This window comes from Ammospiza nelsoni, chromosome 1, assembly GCF_027579445.1.
Source record: "Ammospiza nelsoni isolate bAmmNel1 chromosome 1, bAmmNel1.pri, whole genome shotgun sequence".
Lineage (NCBI taxonomy): Eukaryota > Metazoa > Chordata > Aves > Passeriformes > Passerellidae > Ammospiza > Ammospiza nelsoni.
The window spans coordinates 54577888-54592034 of record NC_080633.1 but is presented as its reverse complement, the minus strand read 5'-3'; the positions used below and the strand labels follow the sequence as shown (position 1 = coordinate 54592034).

General features: G+C 38.6%; 1 protein-coding gene across 3 annotated transcripts in view; it reads left to right on the top strand.

Moving 5' to 3' along the window:
• The window catches only part of POU6F2 (POU class 6 homeobox 2), a 317708-nt gene extending 306081 nt beyond the window's left edge, over nucleotides 1-11627 (top strand). For 2 of the 3 annotated variants that reach the window (XM_059484261.1, XM_059484270.1), the window contains exons 9-10: nucleotides 7722-7890; nucleotides 11123-11627. In XM_059484261.1, coding sequence (XP_059340244.1) covers nucleotides 7722-7890; nucleotides 11123-11627 — 674 coding nt within the window. The remainder of the gene's footprint in view (nucleotides 1-7721; nucleotides 7891-11122) is intronic. The other variant, XM_059484279.1, reaches the window with a different exon arrangement.
• The last annotated feature ends 2520 nt before the right edge of the window (nucleotides 11628-14147 follow it).

Sequence of the window (14147 nt, the reverse complement as noted above, 5' to 3'; positions counted from 1 at the left end):
CTTATCAGCATTAATTTGGTCTTTACATAGCAAAAACAACAGGTTGACAGTACACATAAGAAGCACTAACAGTTTTTGCACATCTGCAAAAATCCAATTGATTTGTATGGCCTTGTTTTATGATACTCCATGTAGATATTCTAAGTAATCAAACACTGTAGCTTATGCCATATTGGTAGTGAAAAATATGTGACTGATACAAGCTTATGAAGGGCTTGGAGAAACTGTTATGCAAGGGAAGATGTGAAAAAATCTTGGTTGGATTATTTCAGAGGTAATTTGCATGGAGAAATTACTAGTAGAGCTATAGTGGTAAAATTATGCTGATGTAACTCCCAGTGGGAATACTTTTCTTCTGGAATGAAAATATCTGCATATAGATACAGTTATAATTATAATGCTATGGGTGCATTGTCACTAGTAAATTTTCTCACATAGACATGCTTGTAGAAGGAAGACAAAGAAGAGGTTTTACATTACAAAGACAATAAATTTACCTCTAGTCCATGTGGGCAAATTGAGTAAAATAGCTGGTGCAGAGTTATTTTTCAATAACTAGTCTAGAATAGCTCCTCTTTTGGACATTCTTATTTAAAATAAATGCAACATGGAAGAAGCCCTCTTAAGATTACAGGATAAATCCATCCAAAGTTAGAAAACACTTGAAAAATAGCTGCTTGTTCAACTGTATGCAATTCCTCTTAGAACATGTATTTAATTATAACAACATATTGTTGTGATTAAAATCATGCAATCATCTTTTTTTTTCCTCATCCTTCTTTCAGTGCATTCCCAGTGGAATTGTCCTAGGGATGTATCAGATTTACTAACACAACAGGTGGGCTGTTGTCCCAGGGTTTACTGGATTCACTAATCTGTTCCTCATTTTGCATACCATTTGAGGTAGGAAGCTATAGAGGAGTGAAGGATGGTCATGCCTGAGGCAATAGAGGACTGAGGAGCTGAAGCCTTCTGTCTGCTGTGCAATTCCAGTGCAAGGCAGACAAATCACTTAAAAGAGATTTTTCACAAGTGCTCCCTCAATATCCAGCTTGAGACTCTGGACTTTAATTTACAGAAGAACCGGTACTCATAGTTGCAATTTTAAGTGCACTTTCATAGTGGAACTGTATCAAGAACCATTTACAGACAGTCTAAAAAATCATTTCCTACTTGACCTAGACTGGGTACCCAAAACTGCTTCTTCTCTCAATATCTGTCCACTTCTCTGTGAATGAGAAGGGGAAGACCCTCACCTTGTAGAAACACAAGAAAATAAATTAAGATTTTAAAGAAACCAGAAGAGCTCAAGAGGAGATGTCTTTAGTGAAGAGCTTTAATAGAGGTCTGGGGCCACACACTGAACAAGTAAAAAGGCAATACATCAATCAGTTCATCTGTAATGAAGGACAGTTCATCCTGTGCACTGAACAAGGCACATGAAAAAGAACTGATAATCCAGGGCTCAAAGACTATGGTACATTGTGTTGTGGGCTGCTGTAACTCCAGCACTTTATAACTTCTGAGTGTTAATTTGTGCAGCTCTAAGGATATTCTTTTAGCTTCATTTTTTTTGCATGGATAAATTTCAAGGTTGTTTCAAAAGCAGAATAATAACATAAATCAGTCATATGGTGACGTAATCTTTATGTTCATAGTTGGAAATAGGAGATGTGTTGAATGGATGGAAAAGCTGATAGTTCTGTTATCATCTTGTTGGTTCAGCTCTGAAATAAGCATGTTGTGCTTATGGATTTGGCTGAGAGTAGAGTACGAGGCACGGGAATATCAATTTGGGCACAACTGGGAGATACATTAATGAACATAGAATTTTACTTGATCCTCTCAGGCTTGACTCCATCCACTACTTGTCTTGTTCTAGTCCCATTAATTCTTTACACTGTTCTCCACACAACCTACTCTCCCTTTGCCTCCATGCTATTGTTCTTCTAGTTTTCTCCCTGCAGTCCTTTCCTCACAGTCCATCATTACCCAACTTCTCTTCCCGTTCATTTCCCACTCAGTCACTGTCTCCAGACTGTATCTGTACCCTTTTACCAACCTTCTTATTAGGTAGTTTCTGTCCTCCTTTATATTGTTTTATCACTAGTGCCACCTCTTTTTCCTTTTGTCTTTTCCTCTATCACAGTGAGTGGTACTCAGCACAGTCAGGCCCTTCCTCCCTGCCGTCCAAATTCTAATCCCTGCTCTTCAATAATCTTCAAGTCAATGTTTTTTTTCTTCTATCTTAATTTTTTCTTTAGACTAAAGGTTAATTTTTGCCCCCTGTGCGTCCAAATCCTGCTGATGCCGCTCCCACCCTCCCTAGCAGCCATCAGAAGACAGTGAAAAGTGATCACAAAGAAGACCATCAAGTCAGTCTCCATGTCTTTACTGTGGTCTATCAAAAAGAGCTACAGGCAGGGAAACTTTTCATACAATCTGACTGATTGTTGAAGGAGTTGCACTTGGAAGTTAACTCAAATTTTCCAAAAGAAAATGTTATTGATAGGGATCTTCTGAACAAAATTCCATGTTAACATAAATAAAAAACTTGCAGAGCTGTTTTGAGTTTATGCTTCCAGCTTCATTCAGTCTCTGCTGTTCAAGACTAACAGAATGAATAGCATAAGGGGCAGATCAACTCACTTCTGCCATTTACAAAGTAACCTTACACAGACAGAAGCAAACCAGTCATCTCAATTATCCCTAAAGGCTGTCCAGCATACTCCTGAGAGCATGTAACCACCACAAACTGGAGCTAGCACTGCATGCCTAAGCCTGCTTGAGCCGCCACATCAGGGATGGTGTTACAAGGCACAAGAGATCTACCTACTCTCTTCTAGTCTAATGTGGAAAGAGCCTACAAGAAAGTGGAAAATATGGTCAGTTCAGTAAGGAAAGATCAAACCATCTGTGTAATGAAACATGAAAAATCAGATGAGATCCTTTATAGCTTTTTTTTCACAGTGATAAACCAGTGATAGATACTGTTTGGACAAATAGTATTAAATGACCTTCATGAGTTTGAAAATTGTTTCATATGACTGAAAAGCCATTTACACAAAACCATGGCTGTACATGAGAATGTAGATAGAAAGTCATCCTTGTTTCGCTTCTTTACAGAATCTGTTCACTTTCCAGATGCAGATCACTGAAGGGCAGGAGCACCTCTCTGTCACACCTGTGGCCTTCTTAGACTCCCAGCTCCCACACTGGCTGCAAAGCTTTGTATGAAGGGCCTACAATTGAAATGCAGTGTCTGAAAGTCTATTTAAAGTCTTTTAGTGGGATGAGACAGGCAATGGGTCGCTGTTTCTGAGAGAAGTCATGAGGGCAGCAAGAAAAAACTTGTGGCCACCTGAATCTAACTTTGATTTCTTTATTCCTCCTGAGGTAGGAATATTGCTCTCTTTTCCTAGTTCCTTATGAAACTGTAGTCCAGACCTCTGGCAGAGGTCCTGGAGCTGAGTACCTTGGCAGAGATTTGCTGTATTCCAGAAATAATTGCTAAATATAGCAAAGTTCATGTAAAACTAGTTACATTTAGCCACTTGTTCAGTTAAAAAAATTGCATACAGGGTCCAAACTTCAGCAAATAATTATTTGGAGCAAGCTTCTGCACACTGACTGCAAAGAGAGTAACTCTTTCACAAGATGTTGCTTCACATCAGAGAAATTATTAAAGTACAAGGAGAAATTCATAAGAACTCTATTAACTGTAGTATTCCATGTTCCTTGGATTTATTACTTTTACTTTTCATTCTAGTAATATTTTCTGTATGATTTTGCTTTTTTTTTCTTTAACGTTCCTTAATTTCAAAGAAGTTTCCTTACCTTTTGTTTTTAATTTCTCTTTCTTTTTTTATTTCTTGTCCCTTTTTTTCCCTTTATGTTGTTGTCTTCTTTATAGCTTTTCCATTTTCTCTCATCATCACCCCTTCATCCCTCACCGGCAACAAGTAATAATTATTTTGGAGACAAAGCATAACAGTTATTTCCAAATAAAAATATTTTAAAATAAGTTCTGTCTAAGCAAGGACTGCAAGATTCATCTCTACTCTTCCTGTCCCTTCTGTATGATTTCTTTGTGTTGTCTAATCCTATTTGTATTCTCTTTTGTCTTCTTTATTTTCTCTTCATTCAATTCTACATCTTTATTCCTCCCTTTTTTCCATTTCATTTTCCTCTTCTGAAATGCATCCCTCTGCTCATTTCTTTAACTTTTCCACCATATGTTCTCTTTGTGGAAATCACTGGTTTCCCCTTGTGCTCTGAGACTTGTGTTTCCATGAAGTTCCTTTCTTCCTCCCAAATTAATTTTACTGTCATCTCTTACTGTGAAATTAAAATGCCTCCCATAAACAAATTATTATTCTTTTTTTTCCCCTGAGCTCCACTCCATTTTCCATTACCAATGTTTTGTCCTGCCTTTCTTATCCAATTTACTTTCCATTGGACCTCCTCAGCCACCTATTTCTCCTCCTCTCTGACTGGGGAAATCATCCCCCTGTAATCCCTCCCATGGCAGAACTCCGTGCAACAGAAATTTGGTTTCTCCTTAAGGATGCACTGATTTCTCTGTAGCAGCTCTTTCCCCAAACTATTAAAATCACAGCATATTTTCACTTAACAACAAACTCATGCAGGATTTTCAGAAGAATTCAAAGGTGGGAGAAGTATTCCCTTCAGCAGGAAAAAACAGATTTCTATGCAGGAGAGCCTGTGAATTTAATTTCTTCCATACTGCTCATCTGTCTTCCCCGTCCACCAGGATGGCTGGTGGAATTTTAGCTCTATTCCTTTTGTTATATGCACCCATATCCTCTGAAATGGTCCAAGACAACCCTGTGACCTTTCTCCAGCACCCAGTAGTTTCATAGGCAGCCACTGTTTTCTCAGGCAATAGTGTAAACATGAGAGTCTTGAAATTCATTACCGTAGATCCCAAACACTCAATGGGTTTGGCATTCTCTATTTACCTGTTGTCACTGGGCAGCCTTCCCTGGGATATCCATATAATTGGAAAAGAGCCAGTTTATTTACTCTCTTCAATAAGCTACTCTTCCTAAAATGTGAAGGGTGCTATATGTTCAACTGTTTTGAAAGCTCAGAACACGTTAAAACAAAGTCCATAATCTCCTTGAATATGTTTATGAACATGCATATTTAGACCACACAGTCTGAGACTGTGTTGATGACAGTTAAATGCAACAGTGTAAAACAGAAAAATGGTGGTGCCAATGGAATGGTCTCCCTAGCACTATTTGTGTTTTAGAGAAGTGACAGATGACAAGATTCATGGATTTCAAAGGGCTTTGAATCATGCCCAAAGTAGAAGTGGTTCCAATTTCACACAAATGCTATTTTCCCTAGAGTTCAAGATAAAACATTTCAGTGTTTCAGTCCATCTGTTAGTACTTTCCTGTTGCCAAAGATGCTATGAAAGAATGAAGCCTTTTTTCTCTACAGATATTCCACTGTATACTATATTCTACTCCCATATTACTGAAGGGCATCACAGATTTTTTTCTCATCTCAAGGAGAGCTCAGCCTAATATTACCCTCATCCAAGTGCCTCAGGCAGGAACAGTCTTTCCATGATGCTCACTGTTGCAACAATGCCAGATCATTCTAGATCCAGCAGAACTTGGCAGAATTTCTCTATAATTTCTCTACAATTCATTTTCTCACTTCCCTTTTTATTCCTAACAGGAGTTGGGGAGGATTACAGGTGCCATAGTTTGCTACTTTGGAAGTTCTCTGGCAACACCTGAATTGTCCTTTGTTACATTCCTAACAGCCTTAGTCAGAGGCCTTAAATTAACAGAAGGAAAGAGGTGAGGAAAGTCACTATTTTAGTGTACTTTGCTCAGGGGAGATTTTTGAGGCCAGTATCATTTATGATATTTAGTACAGAGGCCTAAAGTCATATAAGTCGGCAGCTGCATTCTGTGTCTCTGAAATTCAGAACTGATATGCTAGATAGAGAGTATGGTGTAAGCAGGAAAATTCCATGCTTCTGCAGGCAATTACTTTATAAAAACTTCAGTGGCCACTGTCACAGCATTTACTCCTAAATCAAACAATATGCACCCTAGCTTTGTACTGACTGAGTGCATGGGTGTGCAGGTGACCACCAGTACAGAAGTGAGAACAGCAGAGATAATTCTGAGTGTGGAGTATCATTGAAACAAGGCTCAGCCTATGTGCATGTTTATCTGTATGCATAGTTCGTGTGGTCCCTGGTTGCATAGAATTTAAAAAATATTTTTGCCATTTGTGCTTCTTACACTCAAGCAACAGAGTAAATTTATATGCCAGAAAACCATTTTCCCTCTGTCTATTACTGGACAAAAGGATTTTTTCATAGGAGTTTTCCATCACTGGGAAATTTTACACCAGGTTTATAAACCCCTGAAAATAAAAGCTTTGCTACTGCAATGCTGATAAGCCCTCAATAGAGCCATACTAGCAGGAGCCATTCTCATAAAAGGTTCAGAATGGTAATGTAGTCCAGCACTGTCCTTGGACAACTGCTTGCATTTACAGAAATTGAGGGGTTATTGTACTGCAAACTTTTCACCTCAGAATCTGAGGAATGAGGTGAAGAACAATAGAGATGTCTCACTGGGAGAATGGCTTCACTACATGCAGGATTGCACAACACTTTGAAATCTTCTACCATCCCAGTCCCATGCTGTCTCTGACTTGGCAAACACTTTCATTTAGTCAGGGATCAGTAGCTTGGGAGGGGGTGGGGGGTGGAAGTTCCATTCTCCAGCTGTTGTGTCATTTCCCTTGATAAGTCCTAAATTGACCGAGTTATCCAGCTCCAAAGGAGCTTTTCTGTGGTAGACATGCTTTATTATGTGCCCTTTCAGGGACAAAGGCTTCTGTGTCAGTAAACTGCTATAGAAAGGAAGGACATATTTATTCTCACAGCATCATAAGCATTATCTTCTGAGGGGCTAATGTAAAAGTGAAAAAACTGTGCAGCATTACCATCCAAAACCAGTGTTGCTGCTCCTTGATTATCGACCTGATGGGAGGCAGAAAAAAAAGCTTGAAAGGCTGCTTCTCAGAAGGGCATGTTTTAAAAGACAATTAATAAATTAGGGAGGTTTTCAAGGCAGAATTATTTTAGGCTTGTTCACTTGCTGGGTTATTTTGGACATTCATGCGGCAGTGTAGGTTGGGTATTGTGTAAAAGGGAAGAAATAGTTGTGAATCTTCTTATTTGGCATTAACTTTAGATAAAGTACAAAGACTTGATTTCAAGTTAAAAATCCAAGCAGCTCATAGTATATATAGCCCTCCCCACAGACTGGAACTATATTTATTAACACCAGCCATCGCATTATGTGATAAAAAGGGAAAACAGGGAACATGACTCCTCTGTCCAGAGAAGACTTTGTAAGGCATAAACGGTAGCAAGGAATCCATGCATACTCTCCCTCAAAGGTGATCTGGCCCTTTTCAGGAGTTCAGCAAAGACATATCTTTGGAAGTCTTCCACCTGCAGACAACTGCAGCCCAGTCAGCATCTTAGCAGTCTGAACACACCTGACAAGGCAAGTCTGTTTCTCTTTGGGGAAGGAGAGAAATGTGTCAGTATTTAAAAAATTGAACTTGAAAGTTTTGGCAATGAAAATGGCTGTAAGCCTCTCCCACTGATATGTGATGCAAAGAACTGACATGATTAAAAAATATCTCAACAGATCCTCAGACAGCCACTGGAGAAGTGGATGGGGTAAATCTGGAAGAAATAAGAGAATTTGCCAAAGCTTTTAAAATCCGGCGCCTGTCCCTTGGCCTGACACAGACTCAAGTTGGCCAAGCCCTGAGCGCCACCGAAGGCCCAGCCTATAGCCAGTCTGCCATCTGCAGGTAACAAGTTACATCATAGCTCCTCTTCTTTCTTTGTCCTTAATAATGATCCAGCTTATTGTGAGGAGCATGCTTGTGTTTGAGTCTCATAACGTTAGAGTGTATTATTTAACCTGATATTTAAATGTTGTTATCTGACATATAAATTGTTCTTACTGTGTATATTTAGAGTGATTTTTGGTCTCCTTTTTTCCCTCATTTTCCAAACAAGTGAGAAACAATGTTCCTGGCATAGAGACTTAATTCCATAGATGAGCTGGAGATCCTGCTGATGCTCGATAAGCACCAGCTGACCCTCTTCATACTGTGCCATTTTCTACAGATAGGGTTACTGAACAAATATTTCATGGCTGCATCCCTGCTAAGTTAAACCTGTATTACTGTGGTTAGCACTTCACATCGAGGATGTTAATGATGATTTACCTAGGCAACACAGAAGGGGAAAAAATAGCTTTCCTGCTATCTTGCAAACCAGCAGCTATTCATTTTTACCACCCAAATATTTACTGGAAAAAAACTAAGACAAACCCATGTATGCAAAGCAGAAATTTGTCCTAATCATAAGAAATAATAATACAGTCTTGACAGAGTTAGAGTAGAAGCAAACACCTTATATGCATGTATGTCTATTACAGTAATCCTATGTTTATGCATGAGGTAACAAACACACTTAGGTAACAGCTTTTTCCTCTTGGGCAATGCCTTATAGTCCTCCATCAGTGAAAGCCAAGAAACCAACTCTAAGCTCCTTTAAGTGGATTTTGTTCTTGGTGATCCATGAAATGCTCTGTCTTTTTATCTGCTCTTTATACTTTTAATGTATTCCCCATAGAATGGAAGTGTACTTTTCCTGCAGTTAAAGACTAAGGTTATAAATAACATCAGTATGGGGTAGTGTGCTTGCAGCTCACATTTTGCTCAATGATTTTCCATAAAACCCATTGATTGTTGTTAAATACAAAAAGCTCCATAGGATCCTCTGACTTCTATGGTCTCCCCTACTGTTTTTTCTTATAAGATACCTCCCTGTTGAAAATAACCTTTATTCAGTCCATACAAGGATACTACTGCTGGGAAATTTGTTTCAAGACTTGTATGTTGTTATACCAAACATGTCCTGCAGTAACAGCACTAACAAACAATGCCAATGATATGAAGGCTATTGCTCCCTATTGCTAAGGATTAATTTTGATTTTATTTTGTTGTTTTGGTTTTTTTTTTTTTTTTTTATTTCTTTGTGGTCAGTTGGTAAAGAATGCCTAAAATTGGTGGAGTTTTTAGCAACTGGAAATTTTTTGTAGTTTTAAGTTGCTGTTTGTCATGGTATACTTTGAAGGAACACATTGCTGTTTCCTTTACTTTTGCCTAGTTTACTGTCTTCTCATTTTCTCCATCTACCTGACACTTTGAGAAAGCACTAGGGATGGTGAGACCTTTTACAGAGGGCTCCTTGGAGGAGCAAGTTGCTCAGAACTTGAGATTGGGTGCAAGAGCTTGTCCCAAATACTTGCAAGGTTACAGACATTTTTTAATTTCTTTTGCCCACCTCAGATGGACACCATTTTGGGGTGTAATTACATGCTATGACTGTGCATTTTTCGTTAAGCTGCTTCAGTAGCACCATGTGTTCCTCAGAAATAGTAGATTTCAATTTTTTTTCAGTTGTAACAAAGGACTTTCAGTATGAACTCGAGGTCAGTGGAAGGGGCAATAAGGCAACAAGTTTGAACAACCAACTCGAAGACAAAAGTAGAATCTTCTGGTGGCCTATGCAGGTCATAAGAGCAATATACCACCTTGATATGTCCTGCATGCAAATAGCACTATTTCCTTTAATTTAAGACAATACATTCTAAAATATAGTCTTCAGCTTGAAATATCACCAGACACCAAGGAATGACACCTTGCAGTCAATACCACATTAAGATGTCAGGCACCAGTTACAAAGTCTTTGGAGTACCATTACCTGAAATTATTCTTTGTCTTATTATTTGTTTGTGAGAAGTGCTTTGTTTCATGCTGGAATGTTTTTTTGCTGCCTCCATGTGCTGAATGGAGACATTAAAAATGTCCAGCTCCAGCCATCAAGTTTCTTGGCATAAAGGGATTGATTCAGTTCCTCTAATGTCCAGAGCACTCTGTGGTGAGTGGTGGTGGTGGTGCTTCAGCACCACCTGGGCTGCAGAGCACAGCAGCCACATCCAGTAATTGTTGCCTTTCTGCAGCATTAAATACCTCAATGTGCAGAGCGGACAGAGCAAAGTGGGAAAATACAAATGGATGGCACCAAAGAAATTGTGTTAAGACTTTTTTAATAGCAAAAGAGGATAAATTCAATAAATGAAAGAAACAAATAGTTACAGGACTTGAAACATGAACTCTGCTCTTCTGCATGTTTTTGAAAGGATTAAAGCTTTGTGTGGCTGCTTTTCCAGATGTTTTATAATACTTGTAAAATCTGGTTTGGCAAAAGACTTTTGATGGCAAAATGATATATAGAAGACCTCATTTACAGGAAATGATATCATTCTGGTACAGTTTGCAGAAATCCCACAATAAACTCAGCTTGGGGCCACAGCATATTAGTGGACTGTTATGCTGGGTTTCATCTGGAAAACATGAGTCTGTCTTTGCACATTGTGGGGACAGCAAGATAATTGCAAAGTGTCCAGCTGTTTCAGCTGAACACCACCGTGGCTATGGGAATTTTTTTCCAACCCAGAAAAGGGATATAGCATTAACTTACAAACAGTGAAAATTGCTGAAAAATGGAAAGGAAACCTGACATTCAGAGATGAGTATTTGCCATTGGTTTTATTATTAAAGGTGTGGTGTTTGGATAACATGGGATGGGAGAGATAACAAAAGGATTAAGCACAAAGACAAGGCGATAAAAGCAATGCCTTTGATATCATTTCCTGTAATTATACTTAGTCTCAAGGGTTTTGAAGATTAACAGAAATATGAAAATGTGATTCTTAACCTGTATTATTTAGTGTACTTAGAATTTTGTTGTAGTGCTCATTTTGTGTTAGCTTAAATCTCTAGCTATATATATATATATATATATATATATATATATATATATATATATATATGTATAGATATACCTATCTGACAGTTTTCATAATCTACTGTAAATTATCTCTGCCAGTCAATTAGTCAGGCAGGCAGGAAGTCCCACCCTGGCAGAGCATCAGTGTAAGACTCTTCTTTCTCAATTTTCCCTCAGACACACCATCCTGAGAAGCCACTTTTTCCTACCACAGGAAGCCCAAGAGAACACTATAGCTAGCAGTCTGACAGCCAAACTGAACCCTGGCCTTTTGTATCCTGCCAGGTTTGAAAAGCTGGACATCACCCCTAAAAGTGCCCAGAAGATAAAGCCGGTGCTTGAGCGGTGGATGGCTGAGGCTGAGGCCCGCCATCGAGCAGGGATGCAGAACCTTACCGAGTTTATTGGGAGCGAACCATCCAAAAAGCGCAAGCGGCGCACCTCATTCACGCCACAAGCCCTTGAAATCTTGAATGCCCACTTTGAGAAGAACACGCACCCCTCTGGGCAGGAAATGACAGAGATTGCAGAGAAACTGAACTATGACCGGGAAGTAGTTAGAGTTTGGTTCTGCAATAAGAGGCAAGCACTGAAGAACACAATTAAACGTTTGAAACAACACGAGCCTGCAACAGCAGTTCCTATGGAGCCTTTAACAGACTCTCTGGAAGAAAACTCCTAAGAGCAAAACAAAAAAAGCCAAATCACACAGAAAAAAAAACCCCATACCAACTGAAACGTGTCCATTTGAACTTTGTGAAAATACCTATTCATCACCCTTGTAAGTAAAAGACTGAGAAAACTACAAGAAGGACAGAACAGTTTATAAATGTCCGTGGGTTTTCCTATTAAAAAAAAAAAAAACTTTAAACAAAAAAAAATACACAACACTTAGAGTGTATGTGGTAGAATTAGTTCCCCAAAAAACTGAAAAAGCCAGTTTTTTTAAATGGACTTAAAGTAAACCAAATAACTGCTTAATTTTTTCTGTATGTTATGAAAATATTAACACATTTTAAGGAAAAACAAAACAAACAGCAACAAAAAAAAAAAAAAAAAAAAAAAAAAAAACAAAGAAAGAAAAAAAGAAAAAAAGAAAAAACTATTATCTGTTTAAAAGAGAATACAAGCCTGCCACCTGGAGGAGTGATTGTAGCCTTTCAGGTATCAAGTGCTAATTCACTATGAAATCTATTAACCAAAGTCAGAAACATGGCATTGCAAACTAGATTGTTAGTCTACACTTTTATGAGTGTAAAATTGTGTTACAAATTTTTACATTTGTATTTTGCAAAGAGGAATACAGTATTAATTTCTCTCATCCTTGTTTGTACCCCCTGCAGGTGTGTACAAAGCCATTCCGTAGTAGTCACCTCACTTTCTTTTCTTTTAGTCAACAGTTTTGCAATCTCCTAATGTTTGGGTGCCAAAAATTTTTGGGGTTTGGTATTTCTCTTCTAAGGGTGTATGTCTTTGTTTGCATTTATTTTTTGGGTTTTTTTCCTGATTCTATTTGCTGCCTCCTCCCTTCCAGCTCATTCCCCAACCCTTCCCCAAGCCCCCCAAAGCCAGTACTGTTTGAAGAATTTTAAAAAGAAAAGTGAAATCTGAACACTTTTATATGCTGGAATGCAATGAGGACAAAGAAGGATTAGGATTATATCTGACAGACTTTCAAGCCCACACTGAACATTGTGCTTTTTGTTGAATGTGTAGCTTGAGATTTCTCTGTCCTTTGGCCGTGAACCTGAAGAGGTTACCAAAACTCATTTTGTAGTATAAATATAAACTGCACACTTGGTACAGTACTGCATCTATATTATGGTTCCATTTGAAGCAATTTCTCTCCAAAGCCTGCTAGCCAAAGAAATTTCTTGAGGTTCTGATGAAAACAAATGGACAGCCTGAGAAGTGATGAGGATGTTTTGATCATTACATTATTATGGACAATTTTGATGGTAGTGTTTTGTTCCTTCTGGCTTTTTTTAGTGCCATATTGATTCTTGACCTGTTGACTTCTTTAGTAGGAGGATGTGTTTCTGCAGGTGCTTGCTGTAGCCAGTGGCTAGACTAAGCAATTGGGACATGAGAAAAACACTGAATGTCTTTTGATAATATAAGGTAGATCACCTGCAGTATGATTCAGGTGAACTGATTTTTCTTTAAAGACAGTTTATCTCTGTGGCTTCCTTTCTGATTAGATAAGCATGTACTAAAATACTGTGGTCATTGGACCTACAAGCATACCAAGGCTCAGAGGCAGAGAAAGGTGTTGCAGGTTCTTGATGAGGTGTGGTCTGTCCTGTGAAGGTCATCTGCAATCTTCATCTTCTGCTCAGTTATGCTCAAGCCTTTGGGATTCAGTCTACCATTAGGGTAGAAACTGCATCTTGATCAGGTCTTCCCAAAAGATAACATCAGATAATTGGTTCATCTCACTGTGGAGAGGGTAAAATTCTGCTGGTATAACTCCTGATTGCATTCCTTGACCTCAGAATGGTTGTGCTGGATTTTTGGTGGTCTGCCTAGGATGTGGAAAGAAGTTTCTGAAGTGCTGGAGTCTTCAAATAACACCTCTCTTACTAAAGAGTTTTCAAAAACTCCAGGCTATATCCAAAATCTAGTGAAAGAAATGGACTTTCATTGATTTCACTGTGCTTTGAATCTGGCCCTCAGTATTTTAATAATGGAATTTGCCTTGTAAAGTGGAGTATTTATTGCATGGTTGGTGGAGCTTTAGGATTTCAGAGACCATCATCTGGGCCAGAAGCTTCTTCTAAATGTGAGCACTCTCAGAGGTCAGTGTTGGAGCACACTGAAGATCCAGTACTCCAGGATGAACTCATGTCCAGCAAATGTATTTTAGACTTCATGCTCCAGCAGGGTATGTTTAGGATATTTTCAGTCTTGCTTTTATGAGGAGAGTGACAATTTTTATGGACTCTTTTTCAACTGTTGATATAAATGCTGGGGGAAAAGCACCTCAGTAACCACTGGCAAATTGAGAGGGACAAAATAGATGCTTTGTCCAAGCTCAGCATGTAAATTAGAGAGTCTCACAGCAACATCTGCCCCTCTAGGTTTTCTTTATACCCTCTCTCTCCATAGATACCTATATCCTCAGAAATATCTATGTAGTCTATACCAAACAGCTCTGAAATTGCCACCACAATTCAATCTACATAACGATCAGAGCGCCATC